General features: G+C 55.0%; 1 protein-coding gene across 1 annotated transcript in view; it reads right to left on the bottom strand.

Annotated features, from left to right (window-relative positions):
- Nucleotides 1-865: 865 nt before the first annotated feature.
- The window catches only part of SFRP1 (secreted frizzled related protein 1), a 39,627-nt gene continuing 15,694 nt past the window's right edge, over nucleotides 866-24,798 (bottom strand). The window contains exon 3 of the mRNA XM_045535762.1: nucleotides 866-4,278. Coding sequence (XP_045391718.1) covers nucleotides 3,956-4,278 — 323 coding nt within the window. The 3' untranslated portion in view covers nucleotides 866-3,955. The remainder of the gene's footprint in view (nucleotides 4,279-24,798) is intronic.

Raw genomic sequence — 24,798 nt, 5'->3', positions numbered from 1 at the left:
AGTCCTCATCCCATACCTTAAAAATAATAAAGTGTCTCTGTGCTTGGGTGTGGTTTGGGGTGACTTGCGAACATCTGCTTGTTTCTGGCTAACAGTGCCAGTTATCCCAGGTTTGGAGAGGCCGTGTGGAGCCGGGAACGACATCAACTGGACTCACCGCAGTGACTTCCCGCGGAATCGCACGTCACGTGGAAGAATTCCTTAGGCAAGAAGCATATAACCTAACATGGGACAGGCTGGGCCCGGCAAACTGTCGCAGACTGCAACACTCTTGGCCCAGAGGACGCTCAGGAGGGAGCGCAGGCGGCGGCGTGGCTACACACCTTGGCTCCAGGAGCCCTGGCTTCTAAGTCCAGCAAGGCTAGTGACCTGGGAGGCCCGAACGAGCTGGGAAATCCTGGCCATATGGCACCTAAAATTAAAGGGCTGAACAGGGCCCTCTTCTCTGAGGCCTCCTGTGGGTCCAGGATTCCAGATACAAACACGGTTTCAGATTCTGGTTGGTAATTCTCACGCTGAGTCGGGCTGGCGGGGAAGGAACATCTGAAACCACAGACATGGGGAAGAAGCTGGGCAGGGCTGAGAGCCACATTCCTGCAGAGCAAGTAGGAACCTTCTCTCCGATCTGAAACACGCTGGCTGGGAGCCGCACTCCTGGAGGCTGTTCGCAGGAGCAGATGGGGAAGGGGCGGGGGCAACCCGCCATGCAGCCTCGTGCTCCGTCAGCCCCAGCCCACCCACGCCGGGTCCGCTGACCGCTGCCAGCCAGGACCAGAAAACACCCGGGACCACGCCAGGGGGCGCGTGTGCAGGTAAGAGGTGAGGAGTGTGTCACTGGAGGGGAAAAAGTCACAGCTCACATTGCCATTGATTAATTGAGTGATTTTAGTCAAGTGAATATTGATACATGGCAGGAAAAGCATGAAAATAAAGTGAACACGTACAGGAATTCCCATTAACATAAGTGATAACATCAAAACATCTGGTAAAATGCATTTAAAAAAACACAAATGAAATGGAATGTCAAACATTTTCACAGTATTCCAAGCTTTTGTAGGAGATTTAGACTGGAAAAGAGGAGTCCTACAAGAAGGAACTAGGGAACAGAATCTCGTCTGGGTTCTCGTATCAGCCGGGCGGGGCCAGCGCGGAGGACAGCGGGTCTCGCGGAAGCCGCCCGAGGTGTCCCCGAAACAGCCACCCGAGCCCAGCACGTGGCTCACGGGCGAGGCTGCGGCAGAGCAACAAGTTCCCTGGAGTCCAAGGAGGAAGCGGGTTTCGGTCTGGGAAGTGGGGCAGCTGCAACTCGCGGACGCACAGGGACACGGGCTCTGCCGGGACCCTGCCTTGGGGAGAACTGGGTGCTGACCCCCAGCATCGGGAGCCGGGTGTCACACAGGGTATCCTAACAATAGATTGTTCTTGGAATTCTCTCTTAGCACGCTGTCTTCCAAGATAACTACGAATATGCCTCGAAGATGGAGCTGAGTTCTGCCAATGGACTCACAGGACTCTGTCCAGAGTGACCATTTTAAAGCTTTACAGATCTGACCTGTGCACTAGCAGTGGCTACCAAACCAGACACAGACCTCCTCTTCAGGAAACCAGGGGCCAATCCAATGAGCATGCACACCGGTTCTGTTGCATCGTTTCGTTGAGAAAAACAGAAGCTGGTGATAACGCAGCTCCAGGCCCACGGACAGCAGCCCTCTTGGTCCTGAAATTGCTGAGGTGACACAGACAGTGCTGGTGTGCGTCCAAGTCATGCAAGTCCACAGCGAGCTCCCAGCCCAGGGACTCTGGGGCTGCACAAGCCCCGCAGCGGCAGCTCACATTTCCCGCGCTCTGGACTCTGCAACGTCACTTCCGAGCCGCCAGTGCCCATTGGGAGGGTTGCACAGCACGGCCACCCTTCCTCCACACTCCGCGGCAACTCCTCACGCCCCAGGCAAACCCCTCTGCCAAGGCCCCTGCCTCAGAGGGAAGGCCCTGTCACCGGGCGCTTTGCCAGGAGGCGCAGATGCGGCACGCGCTGACTCGTGCACTCACCCACCAAAGCCAAGACCCAGATCCACACACTCATGAAATTACTCTGAATTTCACTTTGACGACAGGAAAGCAGAATATTTCTAATTAGCTAACATATATATATACACATTCCTTAACCATCCAAAATTACAGGCAAATTACTGAAGGTCCCCAACACTTTATGATTAAAGGTCAGAGAGAACCCCGCCCCCCCAGAAAAGGTGTTAAAATGATGGGCTCACTAACTGTGAGCCGTTAGTTATATCAGGACAGCTGTCAGGTGGGTGACTAGTTGGCACGCTGACATGCCACGGGTCCCGCATCAGGCCGGGCCGTGGGCAGCGGCACCTCGCAGCCCCACAGCCGCGGCCGGATTGGGCATGAACAGTCGCCCAGAGCGGCAGTCTCAAGGGCCCCGGAGGCGTCACAGAGAATCACAGGGCCGGCTTTGGGGGAAGACATTAACATTCATTTTTTAGAATTACTTCCTATACATTGGATAAGAAAAAGTTGTCTACGTGAACTGGTTTACATACATCCCTTATCAAACATAAGGGCTTTCAGAAATATCTCAGGGCACTTGGGAAAAACCGCAGAGACGTTTTGCTTTTGAAACTCTCTCTTGGATGGAAACAACTTTCCCTCTGCAGAAATGAAAAAAAAATATATATGTAAAAAGCGCAGGGGACAGGCAGGCAGGCTGATCTGTAGGAAATCAAGCTGAAAGGACTCCATTCCTTCGCAGAGGAGCGGGTGAGCTGTGCTGGCGTTGTGTGGGCGTCCAGGCAACCGTGACTGGGGGGAGGCAGGACCCGGGCTGCCCCGCCGGGGAACCCACCTCCCGCCTGCGCTGCCAGACCGCAGCCTCCAGCGGACCGAGAGGCCTTGCCTCAGCACCCCTCTCAAATGCTCCATGTCGACTTTAAAAAAAACCCTTGAAAAGTGGTTTGTTTTTTATTGCTGATGTTCTTTGAAAAATGTGAATCGAACAGACAGGTGAAATAAGAATGGTAATCTCTCCAATCAGCTTTACCAGCTCACCCTGACTAGCGATTTCCTGGACTGTTCTAAAGTGTTTTTTTTTCCCCTCCTTTAACTATGTTTTCAAAAACCACTAACCATTGCCTTGTCAGTCTGGAAATCATGGTCTTGCTCATGCCCACCGTGTTTCCCTGTCCTCACACGGAGGTGGGCACACGCCACCCCTCCGTGTGTCTAGGGGCCCCGGGCTGATGGGCCCTGCCACTTCTGTGGCATCTGAAACTGGCTGACTCACATCCAGAGACAGTCACGTGGAGGGCGGAGGGCAGAGCCAGAGGGGACCTCCCTGCCCCGCCTCTGCAGGCACCATGAGATTCTATACTTGCCACTCTTCTTCCCTGCACCTGTTACCTCCTGGAATTAATCTGAAAGCGTAAGTGTGGTGTGTGTCTTTCTGTCTAAAGCAGGTGAGAAATCACTCTGGAACGGAAGGCAACAAGATGTAGCAATAGTTAGAATTGGCCGGTTGCAAAGGCAGAGATCAGCCGATAGATCCATCCAACAAGTTGCAAAGCTTAGTTTTTGCTGCTGGCTCTCATTTTTTGCCCAAGTGCCCCCCTTGCGCGTGTGCGCGTCCTGGCAAACAGGGCTTTGCTTCTTGGTGACTGCATCCTGGGGAAGAGGCTCTGGCACCTCCTCTGCACAGCGAGACCGCAAAGCCGTCCTAACCTAAGCGGCCCTCGCCTCCCCCGGACGCGCTGCCCTGGGGCTGGAGCGTGGCTGTGGAGGGAAGGGGGTGAGAAGGCAGCAAGGACGAAGCCGGCAGGACTACGATGTCCACTACCACAGGAGCGATGTGTGCGTGTGTGCGACCCGTGGGGGCCTAGGGTCGTCCACTTTCCCCCCCACCCCCCAGCTCCCTCCCCAACCCGCCCCGGGGGGGCCATCATTTAAAGACAGACTGAAAAGTGGGGCATTCATGGTTCTTCATCTTCTTCATGAAGTTTTTGAACTCCTGGTTTCTCTTGTCCCACCTGTGGATGGCCGTCAGCAGGTACTGGCTCTTCACCTTCCGGCCCAGGATGAGGAAGTGGTGGCTGAGGTTGTCCAGCTGGTGGCACGGGCAGTCGGCCCCGTTCTTCAGGTACAGGACGAGCTTCTTCAGTTCCTTCTTCTTGATGGGCCCCAACTTCAGCGGCTTCTTCTTCTTGGGGACAATCTTTTTGTCACCATTTTCTTTCTTCACTTCCTTTATTTTCATCCTCAGTGCTAGAGACGGTGGAGCAGAAAAGGAGAGAAAGGGAAGAGGGGAGAGAAAGCGTTTTAGAACACAGTTTTGCATCTGAAACAATGAACCACACATATGGGAAAATGAAAAGCAAATAGGAAGTAAAAGGAGGCAGTTTTATCGATCAAAACCAAGGTCTCCATCACTCAGAGTTTGGCTACTGACTCAGGCCCCAGTTTTATGTGGTCTAATCTCAGTAATTGCCACTGGGCGCCATAAGATTCTCAAATAAATTCTCAAATCCAAATCATATTTCTCTTTTAAAATTCATTGACTGAAAATATCATATACTGTTTGAAGAGATCATATAATCCAATTGAACCCATGTACTCAAATGCTATAGATCCCAGCACTCAAAGGGAAAAAAAACTGAGGTTGTTTTTAAAGAGAAAGTTCTTGGTTTAGCTTTTTAACATCCAAAGATGTAAAATCCTAAAAGTTGAGTCCTATAAATGAGACAGGCAGAATCTATATGTGCTCACTCAGCAAGTGAAAGTTAGAGTATTTCTAATTGTCGTGGTTGGGTGCATTAGACATCAACGCCCAACGTCAGCAGGGGAAAAATCAGAGCACCGGCGACTGTCTCCAGGTGGCTGCACGGCAGATCCCGCTGGCGTCCTGCCCACCACTGAGCCACCGCTAATCCCACAACAGGCACCACCAGCGACAGACCGCCCGGAGGCAAAACCTACTCTGACTTCCTGACAGATTCTCGCAAGTGCTGGTGACGTAAAAGGTAGGTCCAGGTGACACTCTCCTCAAATCTAACACGGCACACAGGGGAGCCAGCCCGCCCACCGCCCACCAGTCTGCATCCTGTTCCTCTGTCTCTGCAGACCTTGAATTAACACTGTCATTACCCTGGGGACGGGTCCTGGAGCCATGAGCCACGGCTCCGCGGGGCGCACTGAGGAAGATAAACTCCCGGGAGACACTCGGTGTCGCCGGCACAGGCTGGTCCCCTCCGAGGCTGGCCAGCCCCAGCTACTGCAAAACGAGCTGGAAGTCGCTTTCCGGATGCGAGTCACCAGATAATCTGCACATCCTCTGAGGTCTCCTGAATTCAAAATGACCACATCCCTCTTTTTAATAGCACACAGCTTCTGCCCACACCCTGCGAGGAACTGAGTAACAATCGCTAACAATTACGAAAGCAGGTGACCTGCCAGGACATGTGCTGAGGATTTTTCGCCATTTCCTCAATTAATCCTAACAACTCCGGGGAAGGCAGTTATCGTCCCATCTAACAGAGGAGAAAACTGAGGCTTGCGGAGGGAAGTCGACTCGCCCACAGTCGCTGACCCTAAACTGAAGCCCACGTCTGAACGTGCTGTTAATCACCATGTTGTCCACGCGGACTCTGTGGTCCCCAAATTCTGCAGAATGAACCCAAAACTTGGGAGTACTGATTGACCGGACCAGGATTTACATTCAACGAGGAGCCCAGAGCCTCTCCCCAGTCTCACCACCTTTCCAAATGCCGGACGACAAGGGGAAGGCCCCCCCCCGGCTGACAGACGCTGCCCTGGCCAGGGAAACCTGCATTTGCGGAGGCTTCATTATGTGATACTTAGTTGATTAGCAAAGCACAGCCCTGGCTAACCCGAGAACAAAGAGGAACAAATCTTTAATGAATGTGTCAGAGTCAGTAAATTAGACACTCTCCCTCCGCTTTCTTTGTCTTACAGAAAGAGTTCCAGAGCCTGACCCCAGAGGAGATCCTAGGCCTGAGAACAGCTCACCCCAAGGGTGGAGGAAGGGGCAGGAGCTGGCACCAGTGAGCAGCACGTGCCAGCCAGGGGTTCAGGGACCACCCAGGCTGCCTGGCACCCATGGTCGGAGGGTGGGCGAGGCGCAGCCTCCCGGGGCTCGCTCTTGCCCCACCCAGACCCGCCGCTGCCCAGGGCTCCTGGACACGCTGATGCCCTCCCGCCATGCACAGAGCACAGCGGGGACCAGCCATGGGGGCGCAGCAGACAGGAAGCAGCAGAGACCACCCCTCCCTGGCCTCACCCCGACATAGGCCCATACCTGGTCCAGAGTCCACTGCTGTCTTACAGACCTGGCCCTGGGGGTCCACTGGAGCAAAGACCCCACCTCTTCTAGTCCGTGGCTCACTGAATGAGACAAGTTCTCAGCGGGGTTGGGTAAGGCACCAGCAGGAGGAATCTCACTGCCTCCCCTCTGCAGAGCAGTGGCAGTGCTAGAAACCGCTTCGCAAAGCAAGGCAGAGCCCTGCATGGCAGCCGGCAGGAAGGACACTTCTGTTCCCTCACGAGCCCCTCCAAGGCGCGGCTCCAGGTCTGGAGATAAGCCCCAGCTGCTGCCCAAGGTCCAGGGCCCGGAACCAAGCATCACCATAGCAGTGACCAAAAAGAGTTCCAGGAGAGAGCCGCGCACGCCCCAGCTGGCGTGGCGGGCACCCTCTTGTGGGCAGAGAGCCACCGTCGACTGAACACCCACCACGCACTGGGCTTGTAGATGACCACAGCGAGAGTGAGTCTATGGCCCCTTGTGTAACACTCACAGAAACCGTGTGAAGAAGCCACTGCTATTATTTTATCACAATCTATCACAATCGAGGAGGACTCGGGTCAGGTAACGACAGCACAGACCCGGTTTGTGGGATGCAGAATCAGGACCAGAACCCACACCAGCCCCAAAGACGGTGCCCCCTCCTGCCACACAGTTGAAAATGATATTGCTTCAGTGGAAACTATTTCGCTCTTCTGATTGTGTTGCTTTTAATCACAACTCAAATCAAAAATTAATGTTCCTTTGCCATGACCGTGTAAAGGAATTTGGTTTACGGGGTGGGGGGTGGACAGCGAGGGGAGAGGAGAAATCAGATGATGGAAATGTGTTATGCATTAGTCCCTATTTCTTGCCATTTGGCTCACTTTCATTTTTGAGGTGGGGAGAGTAGGGAAGAAGGCACATATGGCCAGAAATTACTAACATCTTTGCGTTTTTCAAGGGTTGATTTCAGGGATGCAGATTACCGACAATGTTTGAACAGGCCATGAGCTGTCCCAGGTTGATTTCCCGGTGCCTTGTGGAGTGCACGCTGAGCCAGTGGTGGAGGGGTAGGTGCTGGCCTGGGGGCAGCCTGGGTCTGACCCCCCACATGCCACCTCTAACCTCCCCTACCCCTCCCATGGGCGGAGTTTGCAATGCAAATGGCGGGGCAGGCAGGGAGGAGAGGCCCCAGGAGGCGGCAGCTGGGGTGACAGCAGCCTCTGGGTCCCCGTCTGTAAAGAGTAGAGCGTGTCTGGCTGCAGGCCTGGCAGAATTACCCGGCTGGGAGCCCAGGCCAGGCGACACTGGGGAGACACAGGTTCATGTCCAGCCCTACCCTGTACACTGCGCCCCACGCACCCTGGAGGACAGGGTCCCAACTAAACCACCACCTCGGGCCCTTGACTTCAGCTCCTCGTAACAGCTGGACCCTGAACTAAAGCAAAATAAAAAACAAAAGCAAAAATTCTTTCTTTATTTTTTTTTTAGCAACAATTTAACATCCACCAGCGGTGGGACGTTACTGCCCACCTAGGCACCACCACCAAGAACTCAGAGACCCAGAAACGCTGAAACCCAGACTTGAGGCTGCAATTAGGGGTTGTCTGGGTCTTTCTCAGTAATCTTAAAATAAATAATCCCTTACACTTGAGTAAACCATTAAAATTTCATTCCATTTTCAACCACCCAAACCTCGTTTTTGCTCACAAATCAGACTTCCTTAACAGGCTCCCCACGAAGCCTGGCCGTATTTCTGAGCTGAGCTGAGAATCAGAAACCCAAGACACCCATCCCCAGTCCTCGCTCCCTTCAAAGCCGGCCCAGCCTGCTGAGTTCCCTGCTTCTGGCAGCAGTGCCTCCACCGCTAGACGGGGCCTGAGCGCGGCCGCCGTGGCCCAGGGCCACTCGTGTGCACCACCACCATGGGATTGCCGTAGGAATCTGGGAAGGAGCTGCCAGGATGGGGAATGGGCTGAGGCAGGAATCAACTTGTAACTCTCCTGATCACAGATGACAGCTGCAGTGAAGTTGGTAAGGGACAGAGAAAAAGGAGGGACCCAGGAACACCTTCGCTGGGGCGCAAGGAAGAAGAAGAAGAGTCACTGTAAAAGCCATCAGAGGCACCAGTGGGAAGCCCGGCAGCCCGGGGTCATGACAACCACAGGAGGAAGGCGTTCCAAGTGGAGGAGACACCCCTCAGCCCCAAATGCCGAAGAGTTTACGAAGGAGTCTGAAACTGGAGCGCCAGGCTTGGGGACCAGGGGGTCATGAGGACGGATCAGAGGTGGTGAGGGTGAATTCCTGAGAGCTGAAACCAGCCGGGGGGAAGACAGCGGGAAGCCACACAAACGTCCCCAAGCTTCTGCACTGTTTACGAAGAGTCACCACCAGGACTTCTGGCCACACATACTGGATGGAGCAATACAATCGTTTCCACTCCTTCCTGAAGTCAGTTTAAAATTATAGTTTTAAAAACAGTTATAAACACATGCAGGAAAGTGGTGAAGAAAACAGGAACAAACCAACAGCGTTTTGTATAATAGGAAGCAAATGGATGGTGGACCTGGCTTGAGGGAGGGAGGGAAAGAAGCTGAAACGCAGCCACTGACAGACAGGGGGCGCCAGAAAACACAAGCCGACACTGCCGGACCCAGAAACGCTCCCGAACTCGGGGCCCTGGGCACTCCTGGCGGCACCGCAGAGGTGGCATTCAGCGTGGGGATGGGTATACAGTCTGTAGGGACACTCGGCCCCACTCCTCTGGGCCGTGACTCCAGGGCACCTCACCCACGCTAGCAGCAGCCAAAGGGTGTATTCTACACAGCCGGTTTGACCCAGCCTGTGGGCTTGGGGTACACCAGACACCCAGGAAGACAGGGCACTCCGTGGGCACCAAAGGGTTAAGTGAAAGTCTGCAAAGTGAAGATTGAGACCGGCAGATCTCAGAGCACTGCACGTACCCCCATCAGAGCACTGCGGGCTTCCCTCTGAAGAAACTAGTAGCTCAGAAGAAAAGACTAAAAGACCACAGGCCCCCAAAAGACTCCACACTGAGGCCCAGCAACCACAGGCCCTGCAAATACACAAAGAGCTCCCAATTGTGTGCCTCACTGTGAAATTCAAATGGACAATCAGGGACTGGCAGGTATTTACGGAAAGCTTCTAAATGTGAATGACAGACACCAAAGCATACAAAACAAATAGAAAAAGAAAAAGAATTCAGAGATAACACAATCAATGTAGGGAACATAAACTTTTTAAAATGATAATATTAGATATGATTTTGTATTCATAAAACAAGAACAGAAAGCTGTTAAAAGGAATGTTCAGAGAACAGGAAAGAGTACTTAGAAATTTAAAGCATAAGAGAAAAAATAAAGAACACAATGTAAGTGCTTCAAGACAAAGCTGAACAAAATGGCACAGAGATGGAAAACAGAAGAAAGAAAAAGATAGAAAATCAAGAGTTTCAACATCTGAATGAAAGGCATTATAGCAAGAAAGAACCAAGAAAACAAATGGGAAAAAATACCAAAGAAATAATACAAGAAAACTTTCCAGAAATGAATCACATGAGTTCTCAGCTTAAACAATACCCAACTCAAAGAATCATGACATTTAGAAGCACCAGGGATAAAAGGAACTTTTAAAATCTTCAAGAGAAGAAGACAGCGTACATCTAATACAAAGGATCGGGCATCAGAATGGCACTGGGTGTGTCAATATAGACACTAGAAGCTGGAAGACAATGAACCAATGCTTTTAAAATTCCCAAATCTGATACTAAGGCAAACTATCAACTGGCGTATGAGAGTAGAATAAAGGCATCTTCAGGCATTAAAAGGTTTTTAAAAATTACCTCCCATGTATCTTTTCTTAGGAGACTACTCAATGATGTGCTCTATAAAAATGCAGAATATTTTTATTTTTTTAAATGTATCATTAATATCATTTTTGACTGGCAAACCATAACTGTACACATTAATGGCGTGCGGTGTGATGTTTTGCCGTATGTATACAATGTGGCGTGACTGAATCCAGCTGGAAAGCACATCTGTCACCTCACTTACCTGTCAAAAAATGCCACATTAAACAAGACGACAATACGGGATTCAGGAAACAAAGATCTACCATGAGAAAGGCAAAGGAAGGCTTCGAATGGTTTTCCAGAACCACTGCATGTGGCAGGCTGCGGTGGGTAATCTTAGGTCCACTCAACTGGATTGCGGGATGCCCAGAAGGCTGACGAGGTGTTGCTTCTGGGCGTGTCTGTGCCGGTGTTTCCAGGGGAGACCGACCTGTGAGTGGGTGGGCAGAGAGGAACACCTGCCTTGCCACATGGGCAGGCACCATCCGATCAGCCGGGGGCCCCAGAAGAGGGGGGTTCCCTCTTTGCTCTCTCTCTGCCTTCTGCAACAGGACACCTTTTCACCTTCTGCCTGTGGACATCAGACTCCAGGTTCTTTGGCTTTTAGACTCTGGGACTTGCACCACTGGCCCCCAGGGCTCTCAGGTTTTGGGCCTCAGACTGGGGACACTGCCCTGCCGGCTTCCCTGGTTCTAAGGTTTCCAAACCAAGTCACACTACCAGCTTCTCTGGCTCTCCAGCGTGCAGACAGCCTACCCTCTGCCTCTGTGATCATGCCAGCCGATTCCCCTAATAAATCCCCTCTCATACCTCCTCTTGGCTCTGTTTCCCCAGAGAACCCTGTCTGACACACAGGCTTAACGCGCCATCGGTCCGATGAAACAGGAGGGAGAAGAGCTCAGGCAGATTACTCGACGCATATCTGCCAGAAAGTTTGAGGCTGAATCCACACCAGGAACATAAGTCACTGGGCAAATAAAATGAGGCAGTTGCTATCCCAAGGAAAAACAAAAAGGGGAAAAAGAAAGAAACTAAACATGCAGTACACTCCATGGCTCAGCCGCAAATAATATTTATGTAATGCTAATAAGTTAAACACTGAATATTAACTTAACCAAAAATGAGATATAGCTATATTGGAAAGGTAGCGTGACACAGATAAATCTTTACCTTCAATAAGGGAAGATCAATAAGTAATGTCTAAACTTTAAATCAAGAACCCCAATTTAAGCATGTCATTTATTTGTTCCAATTTGCAGGATATCACAAAAAATAGCTGAAATCCTTGAAAATTATTGCCTCTGAGCCATGGGAATTATGGGTGGGAGGGCAGAGGGTAGGGAACTGCAGTTTTTTGTTAAAAGCCTTTTATTCCTATTTTATGTTTTAAACTATACACATTTTGAAGCAAAAAACTTAAATTTTAAAAGCTTACAGTCTAAATAAAAAGTAAATATAAAACATAAATGAATCTCAAAATGTGAGATCATAAAGGAAAGACAGAGATGACATTTCCAGATCTGTCACTATCTATTCAACTAGAGCAACTTGGCTTTACTTAAGGGTTCTTAGGGCTTTGAGTAAAAATTCTGCATTTTCAAGCAGTTTTTTTTTTTTTTTTTTTTTTTGGAGGAGGAGGAGAAGGGAGGAGAGACACTCTATAGATGTAGTCAATCCCCATCTTTTTCAAATAAAAAAATCAGTTATGTTAGAATGTGCATTATTTACTTTGAACCAGAAGAGACTTAAACTCGTTCCACGGGTGCTCACAAGTGGAGCAACCTGCCCAAGCCGCAAAGCTGAGTCCTCACCGCTCAGACCAGAGCCTGCTCCCGCCCTGCCCAGAGCTTTCTGCTGTACTCCACGGTTCCTCTGGTGGGAAAGTAAGAGGGGCTGACTGAGGTCCTGGCACATTCCGGGGTGCCCCAGCAAGCACCTGGACACACTTTCTCCGAAAGGTACTAAAACAGCATCCAGAGACAGACAGCAGACCACACACCCTGGTTCCCAAGAGACTTGCTTTTTCCCTAAATTGCTCTCTCTTTCCCACAGGGCCAAAGTGCCCAGATAGATGGTTCGAGGAGCAAGGCGCAGGCTGGTCACAGAGAGACTGGCAAACGCTTTGCAAAGTGGCCTGTCACTAGACTTTCACCAGCCTGTCTGACCAGGAAGGGCCCACAGATGGGCCCCCCAACGACTAGCCCTGCCGGCGGCTATGCCTCTCCTGCCACGTGGGGCCTCCCAGCCAAAGCCTGTTCAGATAACAATGCCTCTCTAAGGCAGGACGACAGAGGACCGGATTCTCTGCTTCCGGCCCCAGGTCACACGTGTCTTGGGTGGGCAACCCCAAGGCCTGAGACAGAAATCCAACTGTGCAAATGAGATTTGGTAACAGCACCGGGAAGGCCCTTGACGTGCAAGAAACTGCATGCTCCTTCCAACACTCAGCAGAGGGTCCGGCACGTGATGAGCTGGCTGTGAGGCCCGGACAAGCCCTGCTGACAAAGGCCTTGTGATGGCAGCTTAACAGCCCCCTCTGCGCCCAGCAGGAACAGTGTTTGGCATCATTAATTCGCTTAGCGAAGAAAGGAGCTTGCACTTTGTCACAATAACTCAGCCTCTCTCCCCTGACCGCAAACCACATGCTGCATACTTACACGCATTTACTGACTCCAGGACATACATTACCAAAAAAAAAAAGGCAAAAACAAAACCAAAAAAAAAAAAAAAGAAAGATTGAATGCAGCTTTCTTTTTCTCTCATCTACAAAAGTACCGCAGATATGGAACACACTCCTGGGTGACTCCCATGGGACAAACAATTCAACTGAAGTTGTCCTGTTTTCTGGATCCCAGATCCCTTGGGGAGTTGGCCAGGCAGGAGAGCAGAGTTTGCAACTTTGCACAGGCCCCTCCCCAGTGCTCGTCTGCAGGTGCACACACACGCACACACACACGCACACGCACACACACACGCACGCACATCCGTATCAGTGTCAGGCATCTGGAATCCTGCTACCTAATTGCTTGATTTCATGGACTGTGTTAAGTCCCCACTGGCTTAAGCTAATGGTGCAAAATGAAAACCCAGCTTGCTGCCTGGTGTGGTTTTATTTGGGAAGGCATGTGCTTTGGCAGCTCCGGCAGCAAGGGCCTGGGCCCTGCTGTGGGACAAAGAGCTTCGGCCCATCACCACCCCTGTGCACACCCAGCAGCCACGGCCACCATGCAGAGACGGGGGAACGGGAGAATCCTTAAATAAGGCAGCCAAGCTGGAGTGTGGGGTGAAGGTCTACGCACCTTTACATATATTCATGCACGGGGTCCCCTAACAACCCTATGAGGTCGACGTTCTAATTATAACCAGTATCCAAGTGGAGAAACTGGGCCAGAAAGGCTCATGTGATCCGAGGTCCCACAACCAGGCAACGGCAGAGCTGGAATTTGATCCCAGGAAGTGTGGCTCACAAAGTACAAATAACGTAAGAGGCAAAATGACCCGCGTAAGCAGCACAGGAGGCCCGTGTCCGGGACTGTCCCTCCTCCCACTGGGCTGGCTGCTTTTCCAAAATCCCGCGGCCGGGGAAGGTGCCGCTCAGGCCTCACTGGCCTCGCAAGGACGCTCAGGTATCAGGGGGCTCGGAGAGGCAGCCCTCTGCTTCACCACCGACGGCTCCACCGCACAAAGCTGCGAAAGGGCAGAAAGAACCCTCCGTCCCTCCTTCCTTCTAACCGTCACTCGATTCTCAATGTCCCCCAAACGGGATGGAGAGGAACGCTGGTCTCTCAAAGGTGAAATGTGTCTTGGCCTGAGAGAAGTGTGGTTGAAGCCAAGAACCAGAAAAGTTAATGGAGTCGGCACCCAGGCCTGTCTCAAAGGGGGCCTTGTCCCTGAGTCCTTGCATTCCCGTCCCCGCCGTACTCAGCTGGCACACACCGGGGCGGCCGGCGTATCAGCCTTGAGCCGAGTGTCCTGACCTCTGCGTCTAGGTCCCCTGACCCCCACCGCATTCTCCTTTCTCTCGCCCTCTGGAACCTCCACACAAGTAACAAGGCCGAGCTCCGACAGCCTCAGGGGAGCACAAGGCGCAAGAAAAATACAGGCGATGAAAACTAAGCCCGGCGCCGTGGCGCACGCCTGTAGTCCCAGCACTTCGGGAGGCTGAGGTGGGAGGATCGTTTGAGGCCAGGAGTTCGGGGCCAGCTTAGGCAACATAGCAAGACCCCATCTCTAAAAGAATATTAAAAAAATTAGCCGGGCGTGGTGGTGCACACCTATAGTCCTAGTTACTCGGGAGGCTGAGGCAGGAGGATCAGTTGAGCTGGGAGTTGGAGGTTGCAGTGAGCATGATGACGCCACTGCTCTCCAGCCTGGGTGACAGCGCAGGACCCTGCCTCAAAAAAAGAAGAGAAGAAAACTTAAACGCCCGTAACTCTGTGCTCCCTTTCTTCTTCTCCAAGAAAACCACGTACTACGAAGAAACAAACGCGAAACTCCCCATGGCTGTGGAAGCTGCTGAGCCCTGGGGGTCACGGTCCCAGCAGAGGGACAAACGGCCATGCCTGAAGGAGGCCCACACTAGAGTCTGGTGGTGGGCAAAGACTCCGGTGCACAGAGACAGAGTCAGCGGGAACAGGCTTCCAGCCACAGACGGGCACCTTCCCCACCTCCCGAGTGCTCTGCCACCACGTGGGAGGCAAATGCTTGCCAGGTATGTCTACCAAGTCCCCGGATCCATGGCCAGCAGATTGTCCTCTACTGTGCCACAGCACACTCCGTGTCAGCGCTTCTCTTCCTCCAGAAAACAGTCGCAATCCAGGGCTAGGGGCCACGGCTCTCAGTCCCGCGGGACAGTGCCCTGAGCACCCAGCTGTCCCAGCAGGTGTGCCTGTCTCTGACTTGGAGCGCCAGCCCACTCAGCTTCCCTCCAGTGCCTTTCCCTGCTCTTGTGCCACCTGCCAAGTGCTCCTACCCCTTGTCCATGGGCTTGCGGCCCGCACAGGGGGTGAGGGGGAGTCCTTTCCCCTACACCCCTCGCCAAGGCCCCGGCTGGCCTCGTCGTGCCGCACTCCCCGGCCTCCGCCGCACGCCTTGCCCTGTCACGCAGCCGGAGCGTCCAGGGGGCTGGGGAGGAGGGGGTGGAAGCACCCCTCGCTCGCAGCATGGGAGGACCGACGTTGCAGCCACAGGTGGGGGGCGACAGAAGACAGCTGTCCCCTTGCACACAACCACAGCTGGAGCAGCAGCAAAGTCCCTTCAGAACACAACATGCTTCCGCTCGTGGCCACCGACATTTCAGCTGAGCTGGGCGGTGGCAGCCTGTGCACGGTCGCGCGCTGCACAACCCCGGCACCAGCTGGTACCTTCTGCAGACAGACGTGTGTGGAGACACTTTGCAAACGGTAGTCACAATGCCAACCTGTCGTAAATGGAGGGTCCCCGCAAAGCCGTCCTTCACGTGGCGTGTGCGCAGTGGCAGCTACAAGCAACGGCCTCAGGAGCGTGTGCAGCATCCGGGGAGGCCAATCGGGAAAGACACAGGCCCAGGACCTAGAATCCCTCCACAACCCCGCTGACGGCTCCCTGCTGTTCCAACTGCCCTGAGCATCGCGCGTCCACAGTAGCTCTGCCGAACGCAGACATTGTGCCTGATGGTCAACAAACAGGCTTGGGAGGGTCCTCGTGTGTCTGAAGAGCTTAAAGTGAGCTGCTGGAGCAATTCACCTGCGACCTGGAGACCTTCAGAGCATGCAGGGAGGGTGCGGGTGGCCCCTCCGCCCCTCGTCGCCCCAGAGGACCCAGCTCCGCAGGGCCTGGGGGTGGCTGGCTGGTTCCCTGCCCGTCTGCATCTCATCGCCCTGGCCTGGCTGCACAGCAAACAGCCTCTCACCTCTCGTGGCTCTGGGTTTTGTTTGGTCCGTTCACAAAGCAGGTTTCTGATGCTGGAAATCAGGCTTTGTAACACGCCCTCGTCCCCAGCAGCCAAACAGCAGGGCCACTGCTATATTCTGAGCTGCTCCCTGCCTCCCAGAGCCATCAGAGGCCAGGCCCTGCTGGGCTCGACACAGCATCCCTTTGGCTGCCATCCCTGGTCTAGAATTTTCTCCAAAGAGCAAGGCGCCCCTGACTGATGATGTTCTCTTTGCAGGAAACCCCTCTCAAGATTCACACACCAGTGTCCACGGCAACTGCATGCAGCTGGCTTTTTGGGTGCACGGCTGCGAGCTCATCATCCCTCTAACAGCCACCAGCTGCCACTGTCACCTACCAAATCTGCCTTTGGGATCCCGGTGTGGATGGTCCAGTGCCAGGCGCTGCTCTGTTTAACCTTCACAACTACCTCGTTGAGCGGGTACTATCCCCACCTGCCTTTGAGGACAAGCAGGTTTAGGCACACGCTCTTCCAAGGGACACAGCTGGGAAGTGACGGAGCCGTGATTCGACCTGAGGTAACTGGGCTCCAGAGCTCTAGCCGGGGGAACAGTGCCCCTAAAACAGTCACATCTACCCGGAACCTCCGAATGTGACCTCATCTGGGAGCAGGGTCTTTGCAGGTAACTAGTTAAATTAAGATGGGCTCACACTGGATTCAGGTGGCCCTAAATCCAACAACTGGTGTCCTTGTAAGATGAAGAGAAGAGACACATGCACAGACACGCAGGAAGAAAGTCATCTGAAGATGGAAGCAGAGATCGCAGTGACAAGCCAAGGAACACCAGGAATTGTCAGGAGCCACCAGAAGCTAGGGAGAGGCGTGGGACAGATTCCCCGAGAGCCCAAGAAGGAACCAACCCTACCGACACCTTGACAGTGGACTTCTGGCCTCCTGAATTGTGGAACAACAGATTTCTGCTGTTCAAGCCACCCAGGCTGTGGTAACTTGGTAATCTGTTACGGCAACCCCGGGAAACGGGCCTGCTGCACTGCCGCCTCGGAGAGACGCCGGCGTCGGCACGGGGAATTCGGGTTTGCCACGCTGCCGGGTTCCAGAGGCCCTGCCCAGGCTGCCCTGGGTTCCACGCCAAACTCTGCTGTGTGACACTAGGCAAATCACTTAGTCTCTCTGAGCTCCATGTCCCTAACTCAAAAAGAAAATAATACTTCCCACCAAGGGTCGCACATAGACTCAGTATAAAAATAAGCTCATGGAAGGGAAAGAATTTTGAAAATGGCAACTGTCCTCTTGTTCTTAATTCTGTCCTCTTGGACATTTTTTACTTGATACAGTGTGAATACATTGCCATTTCAAAACTAAATTACATGCTCAAAAATAATTTTTATATATATATCTACATTTTTATCTATGCTTCAATCATTCATTTATTTGATTTTCCTGACCTGCTCAATTTTTTTTTTAGAGATTGGGTCTTGCTATGTTGCCCAGGCTGGACTCGAAGTCCTGGGCTCAAGGGATCCTCCTGCCTCAGCCTCCCGAGTAGCTGAGACCACAGGCATGAGCCACTGCACCTGTGTCCAAATTTTAAGTACTTCCTTCAGGAGAGTATTTACATATTTTGCTTCAGGAAAAGCAGAGAAGTGCAAATAAAGGTTTTTCCTCTGATCAGACCAAAACAACTCCAGCTTTAGAAATCTGATTCATTTCCCTGTGGTCTCTCAAGCAGCGCTGTGACTACCTGTGATCCCATTTTCTCCATTCCACTCCCAAAAGAGTGAAGAGTCCAGACCCGCACTACAGAAAAGAGCAGTGCTGGATTTGGATTCCTACACGGTCACATCTGTCACAACATGAAGCCCTCTTACCTGACGGGCGTCAGCGTCAGACCCAGGGGGCGTCACCTGCAGCACCTCCCCTCCTCCACGCTGCCCTGCAAGTTGCCGCATCTCCCTCAGAAATGGGACCGGAAGGATCCTCGGGCCTTTTCCTGGGAATGTGTCACGCCCCCCACATCAGACAGACCTGGTGGCTGGACAAGACCAGTGAGATTACCCTGGGAAAGTCACGGTGTAGGCGCCGATTGTTCTTTACAGCCATTCTCAAGATGTGCTTAACGACAACCCAGCGCAGCGATCAGAGAGGGTCAGGCCAAAACCAGCTGCTGAGCTTGTGAAAAACCTTCTAGATCAACACGATTTTTTACAGAACTGAAAGAAAATTCATTCCTCCAATTTTCTTGTATCTATTGATTAGCTCAACTAACACAGAGACTTGATTAGAGCTTGTCCCCTTCCTCAGACTGACGGGTCCATCTGACCTACTGCTGCACCAAGGTGTCCTCACCGGGCCACTGCACAGCACTGTGGGCCGCTGGGCAACCCGCCCCGCCCCCAGCCTCACCAGCTGTGTGCAGCCAGCCCCTCACGGAAGTGCTTGAGCACCGTGTGGAGGAAATCAGACCCTAGACTGGCGGCAGCAGGGTCCAAACACACACAGACGCACCTAGAGGAACTTCAGCACAGGGGTGGTGGCTGGAGACATCCAGGAGGAAGGAGAGAGCTCGTTCATTGGCCCAGACTCACAAACAGGACTGAGAGGAGGAGGGCACGGTGGCTGTCATGGGAACCAGCCGCACCGGGGAGAGGGTGCCACGTAAACACACTCGAGGGCTGTGCCACATCTGGGCCCGGGCAACCTTGCTGGGCGCCCCCAGGCCTGGCATGGTGCTCCTGCGGCCTCTGACGGCCAGGTCTGTGGCAGGAGGCGCTGCCGGCAGAGGAGCTGGCTGCAAACACCAGGGACCGACCAGTGAGCCCCTCATCGAACACCCTTCTTCCCTACGCCCCGCGCATGTGTCCCACAGGCAAGTGATGGCGCCTGGTCCCCTCGTCATCAGACCCGCTGGCCCTGCTGCCTGGTGGTCCGTGGCAGAGGTCAGGGTGAGATTTCCTTGAGGAAAAGGCCGTGCTTCGTGGCGCGCGAGCTGCTAAGAAGCGCTGACGCAGGACGGCTACGGCAGCACAGGTTCCCAGAGCAGCATGAGGTCTGAGGCCACTTAACCAAAGTCTCATTTCACAGATCGGAGAACAGAGGCCTGGAGAGAAAACGAGGCCCACGGCCCCTCCGACGTCAGCCGCTGCTCAGGCACCAGACCCGGACCCCGACCCGACCCCCGCAGCCACCGCCGTGCCGGGCCCCTCTCCCCCCGTGTGTGTGTCCCTCACATGCACGTGGTCTGGGAAGGGTGGCGCCCAGCCCCGTGGCACAAACGGCCTCCCCACTCCCTCCTTCCCCAAATGCCGCAAGCCTCTCCCCAGGTCAATGCCAGAGCAAGACGCCAAAACCAGAGGGCCGAGCGCCACTCCAGGCGGAAGCAGCACAGCCCGGCTCACTGTCAGGCGCGTCGTCTCTCCGAGCGGGAAAGCCGGCGCCAGAGCCCAGCTCCCGGCCCTGCAGGTCAGGTAAACAGCGGGGCTGCCCCCAGCACCCCACCCCTTCCAGTTCAGGAGCTCCCGGCCGAGCCCCTGGGGCGTGCCCAGCTGTGTCCCCAACCTGCCCCTGCAAGGAGCAAGCCGGTGAGGCTGGGCCCGGACAGGTGGGGTGCTCACTCACGTTGCTGCCAACATGGGGCAGCAACCCTGGCAATCAGAGGGGGATGCCAGTGCCGCCCCAGAGGGAGCCATCTGTCGGGGTCCTGTGCACAGTTTTGGGGTGAGGGTCCGGCAGGAAGTTCCAGGCCGAGGCTCCACAGGAGGAACGGGGGCAAGGTGGGGGCACGCAGAGTTTTCAGCTGGCCCAGATCAGATCCCTGCGCCATGCTACCCCAGGAGCCCCAGGAGAGGGGGACAGGGACGGGAGGAAGGGAGAGCTCAAGTTCTCCCGAGGCCTGGCCGATCCCGCCTCCGCGCGACCGTTCGCAGCAAGGAAGTCTGCGGCAGACACACGAAGTCTGCAAGGGAAGAAGGCTCCGGACACGAGCTGCCAGCCACAGAGAAAACCAGCAGCACAGCCCGACTCGACTCCTTCCCGGGGAAGCAGCAACCTCGTGCGCCACCTGCCACCTCCCCTCACCCCACAGTCGCACCACTGGGAAGGTGAAAAGCGATTTCTTCAGAATCACCACGAACACGGACACCAAGAGCGGGGAGGAGCCGGCCGGGCCCAGACGCTGCTGCGCGGGGAGGCAAGGGCAGGAGGGGAGGCCCAGCCCCACCTGGCCTCCACGCCAGGCCCGTGGGGCCTCCTCGCCGGCAACTGGAGGACCGTTCCCAAAGAGTCGTGACCGCTGGGATGCTCAGGCCCTCTGGGCTTCATCTCCAAGACGTGCCACACAGAACGATGTCGAGAGTCTGTCTGACACACCCAGGAGCTGTCCCTCTCCTTGTGGAGGGCAGGTCTACACCTGCGCTCAGAGGCTGACTGGGAACACATCTGCAGGGTGGGATTCCCACACTGCTGGTGACCTAATGCAGGGGCCCTACTTGACTCCACCTTCCTCAGCAATGTCATTGGACGTCCCCACCAGAAGGAAGGCTCGCCCACTGATGCAGCCCATTCCCAGGGAGAAGCCACCAGCTGGAGAGCAGACAGCAGGTGCCTCCGGAAACACGGCACTGGGGACTCTGAAGCGCTGGAAGGGGCCATCTGGGCCAGGCCTTCTGCAGGCCTGCGGGGACCAGAAGCAAGAGGCCACCCAGCCTTCGAAACCTCCTGCGGGAGGTTCCCCAGCGCCTGACAAGGCGGCCGTCCCTTTGTTGAACAAGGTCCTTCGAGGTCTCCAGGAAGTCACGGTCTCCCGGAGCTCCGCAAGCAAGTCGGCCCTTCGCTGGACCTCACAGGCTCAGCCCTCGCCACCGTGTTCCTCTGGCACCTGTGACCATAACAGGCGGACGTCCTGCACAGCCAGGCTGTCTGAGGACAGGATACGGGGAGAACTGCAGGCCCCTCGGAAAGTGGGAAACGTTCAACTTGACACACAGCATCTAGGAACGATGTGCGTGGCAGCTGTGCCCCCGCCTCACAGCTCCTGCCTACACCAGACGCCTGCCGTCAGCCAGCACAGCCAGAGGGGCACCGAGCACTCGTCCTGTATGCTGGAACAGCAGCAAGAGCGTCAATATAAGCACCGCGTCACTCACCATCGAAGGCAGGTGGCCCCAACGTGTCCCATCCGCTGGGGGCTCTGTCCCCTCTTAGGGGCCAGGCTGGCACAAAGCCTCAAGCCAAGATGGCCCAAGTGTCCTCTCCCATTCAGTGCTCTCGATCCCAGAGTCTTCAGTGAGCCCACAGATATGACCAGGGCTTAGATGGGTCTGCATCTTAATAACCTCTAAAATTCTTTTTAATCTCCCCTGAGAAACGCAGCCATTGCTATCCTAGTTTGGATCTGGTATATGTGTGCAATGTATTCACCTTTAATTTTTTTTCTTTTTTAGGGAAGGTGTGGTTTGTGTTATAAATGCTTTAGGGGGAGAGCGGCTGTGCAGGGTGTGCCAACAGCCCCTCCGTGAGCAGGAAACCCTTCCTGGGATGCCACGCAGAGCCCGTGGCTGGCAGCCCCAGGCTGAGCCACGTATTAGCTGCGAGCTGCACTCTGTGGCTTGGACACTGGGACACGCTCGCGCGAGGTCCGCACACCAGCCCAGAGGAGCAGGCACCCCGAGACCCGTGGCTCCTAGAACCGCACTTGCCCAAAGCCATATGGCCGGGAAGTTGCAGGGCAGGAATAAAAATCCAGTTGGGAATTTTGGAGAGTAACTGATCAGAAAGTACTTGATCCACAATTCCAAACTGCCTCCTTATCAGCAGGCTCTATCTACCCCACACGGGGGAAGAGTCCTATGCCGTCCACCTCTGGGTTTCTGAGTGAGCACAGGGAAGAGCAAGAGGCTCAGAGACACACTCAGGAGCGGGACTCCCAGTGTGGGCACCAGCCCAGGGAGAGGGTCTGAGGTCAGGACGCCCAGCAGCCCCCAGGCCGTGGTCAGAGAATGCCGGTCCACACTGCACATGCTGCACTGCCCTACGCAGCAGCGCCACCCCCAACGCCACCCCCAACTCCACTCTTCAATCAGAATGTCCACCTCACTCTTCATCTGTTCTGCCTCTTGGACACACATGGGCTTCTCTTCCCCACGTGCCCCAGACGAAGGCCGAGTCTTCCAGCGGGCATGCCAGGGGGCACGGTGGAGCCAACACAGGTATCACATCAAGAAACCAGGTCAAGGCTGGGCGCGGTGGCTCACGCCTGTAATCCCAGCACTCTGGGAGGCCAAGGCAGGAGGATCGCTTGAGCTCAGGAGTTTGAGACCAGCCTGAGCAAGAGCGAGACCCCATCTCTACTAAAAATAGAAAGAAATTATATGGACAGCTAAAAATATATATAGAAAAAAAAATTAAATTAGCCGGGCATGGTGGCGCATGCCTGTAGTCCCAGCCACTTGGGAGGCTGAGGCAGGAGGATCGCTTGAGCCCAGGAGTTTGAGGTTGCTGTGAGCGAGGCTGATGCCAGGGCACTCCAGCCTGGACAACAGAGTGAGACTCTGTCTCAAAAAAAAAAAAAGAAAGAAAGAAACCAGGTCACGGAGCTCTTACAGAATCAAGCCAAGCAATCTCAGAGCAGGAAAGAGCCTCCGAGACCACCTGTGGGGACCCTGTCAATTTGCTGAAAGAAACAGGCTCCAAGCGTGGACGGGCCGGCCCAAGTCACAAAGCTGCTCCGTGGCAGCTGGAACAAGATCCCAGGACTCCTGAACTCGTGCTGTTTCCTGTCAGTCCACGTTTTATCTCCTAACACAGAAGTTTTTATTTTTGGTTTTTATCAAGTGGGTAAACTGAGCCACGGGGCGTTTAAGTGACCCGCCTGCGCTGACACGGTAGGTGGTAGAACCGGGCACCGGACTCAGGCCTGTGTGGCTCCCGCCTTCCTTCCCAAGTGCTCGTCAGGTCCCAGGGCTCACGCCACGTCCTCTGCCAGCTCCCCCTAACCGAGGCAGCCTGCGAAGGACGTCACTCTTCCCCAGGAACCGGCAGCTCTGAATGCTTGCGGCAAACACTACAGCTGAACAAAACAGGCCTACCTGGCATTCGGAGTAACCAATAACTTACCAGGACTTGCAGAAGAGGTCTCCAAACTTACAAAGGAGGCCTTGGTTTGCACAGTGGCATCCCTGCAGAGAATACCACGTGGGCTTCTCTAAGGCCCTTCCCGAGGGGGAATTAGCAGCATCTTGGCAGTCTCTCTCCGAAGCGCTGGGGACAGAACTGAGCCTCAGCCTCACCCTGGAAAGGTCAGGCCGACCGCGAGAGGCAGCTGCCCGGCGTGGCCGTGCTCACCAGGCAAACGCGCAGAGGGCACGTGCACACACCCACCATACCACAAACTCCCACCTTTGTCTACACCCACACCGCACGGACCTACGCACACACAGGCAAACACAAGCACAATGCACGTGTGTGCACAGCACGAGGCCCCTCGCACCTCCCAACTGCACGCGAGCATCGACACCCACCCCTCACAGAACACCCACCGACGCACAGAGGCATAAACTCACACGCACCACGCCCACACCGGCCACACGCCTCGGCCCCGCCCCTTACTCCGCCGCAGTGTCTCTTGCCGTCCCCCTTCAGAGACGCGCTGGACACCTGGGCTGAGCCAGACCCTCGGCCCTGACCAACGCCGTCCCCAGTCCAGCGACTCGGGCTGGCTCCAGAAGTGTGGCCTTCCTGGACCCCTAACAAAGTCTGGAGACAGAGGTCAGGGCGGTTTATGACAGCTCCTAATGACAACTGCTCTCGGTAACGGCCGGCTCTGCGGTGACCTGAGTATGAACTGATTATAGGTTCCAGCTCCCGCTCAGCACACCCAGAGCAAAGCTTGCCCAGGGCACGGACACAGCAGACGGCCCCTTCCCTGGCTGCTGGGCGGCCACACGGGCCTCCTCAGCCCAGCTGTCGAGGACACCTTCAGGTGGGTGGCCCTGAGCTGGACCAGCCCAGCCAGCGCAGCTCTGAGCCAGCTCCTAAGGGACGTGGCTCGAGGACGCCTCCGTCCCTCCTCACCTCCCCAAACATCTCACCACGGTGCCTGAAGTTCTGCTGCGAGAGCTCCGTTACTTTGGGCTAAAGACTGTCTTCTCGGAGGCCCCCTCTTTCTCCTCCTCTATTTTTCCTTGAAGGCTTTTTCAAAGACGTGGGACGTCAGTGTTCAGAACAGGCTCTGCTGCCTCTCCACCGCCAGGAAGGCAGCCCTCGCCCTGCGCTCGGCGCTCAGGGCCCTGCGCTGGCCTCCGCCCGCCCGGCCTCCGCCCTCCTGGCCTCCGCCTGCCTGGCCTCCGCCCGCCTGGCCTCCGCCCGCCTGGCCTTTGCCCGCCTGGCCTCCGCCCGCCTGGCCTTTGCCCGCCTGGCCTCTGCCCACCTGGCCTCCGCCTGCCTGGCCTCCGCCTGCCTGGCCAGCCTCATCTCTAGAGGCTCCAGCACACACCTGCTAGGCCACCCACAGAGAGGTCACCCGCAGCGCACAGTGCCTCACCCCCCTGTCCCGAGGTCTGCTTGCATTACCCTCCCCCGCCCACCTTCTCCGCCCGGCGCTCTCCTGCCAGGCCCCCACAGGACAGCACAAGGTCCCTCCTCTCTGCAGCTCCCCATCCCCTCCTGGAAGAACCGGCCTCTGTGCGCCAGGCCAGCGTGTGGCCCTTAATCCAGGCGCTTTCCTCC

This window comes from Lemur catta, chromosome 22 (assembly GCF_020740605.2).
Source record: "Lemur catta isolate mLemCat1 chromosome 22, mLemCat1.pri, whole genome shotgun sequence".
Classification (NCBI taxonomy): Eukaryota; Metazoa; Chordata; class Mammalia; order Primates; family Lemuridae; genus Lemur; species Lemur catta.
Note: the sequence above shows the minus strand (reverse complement) of the source record. Positions and strands in the feature narration are given on the sequence as shown.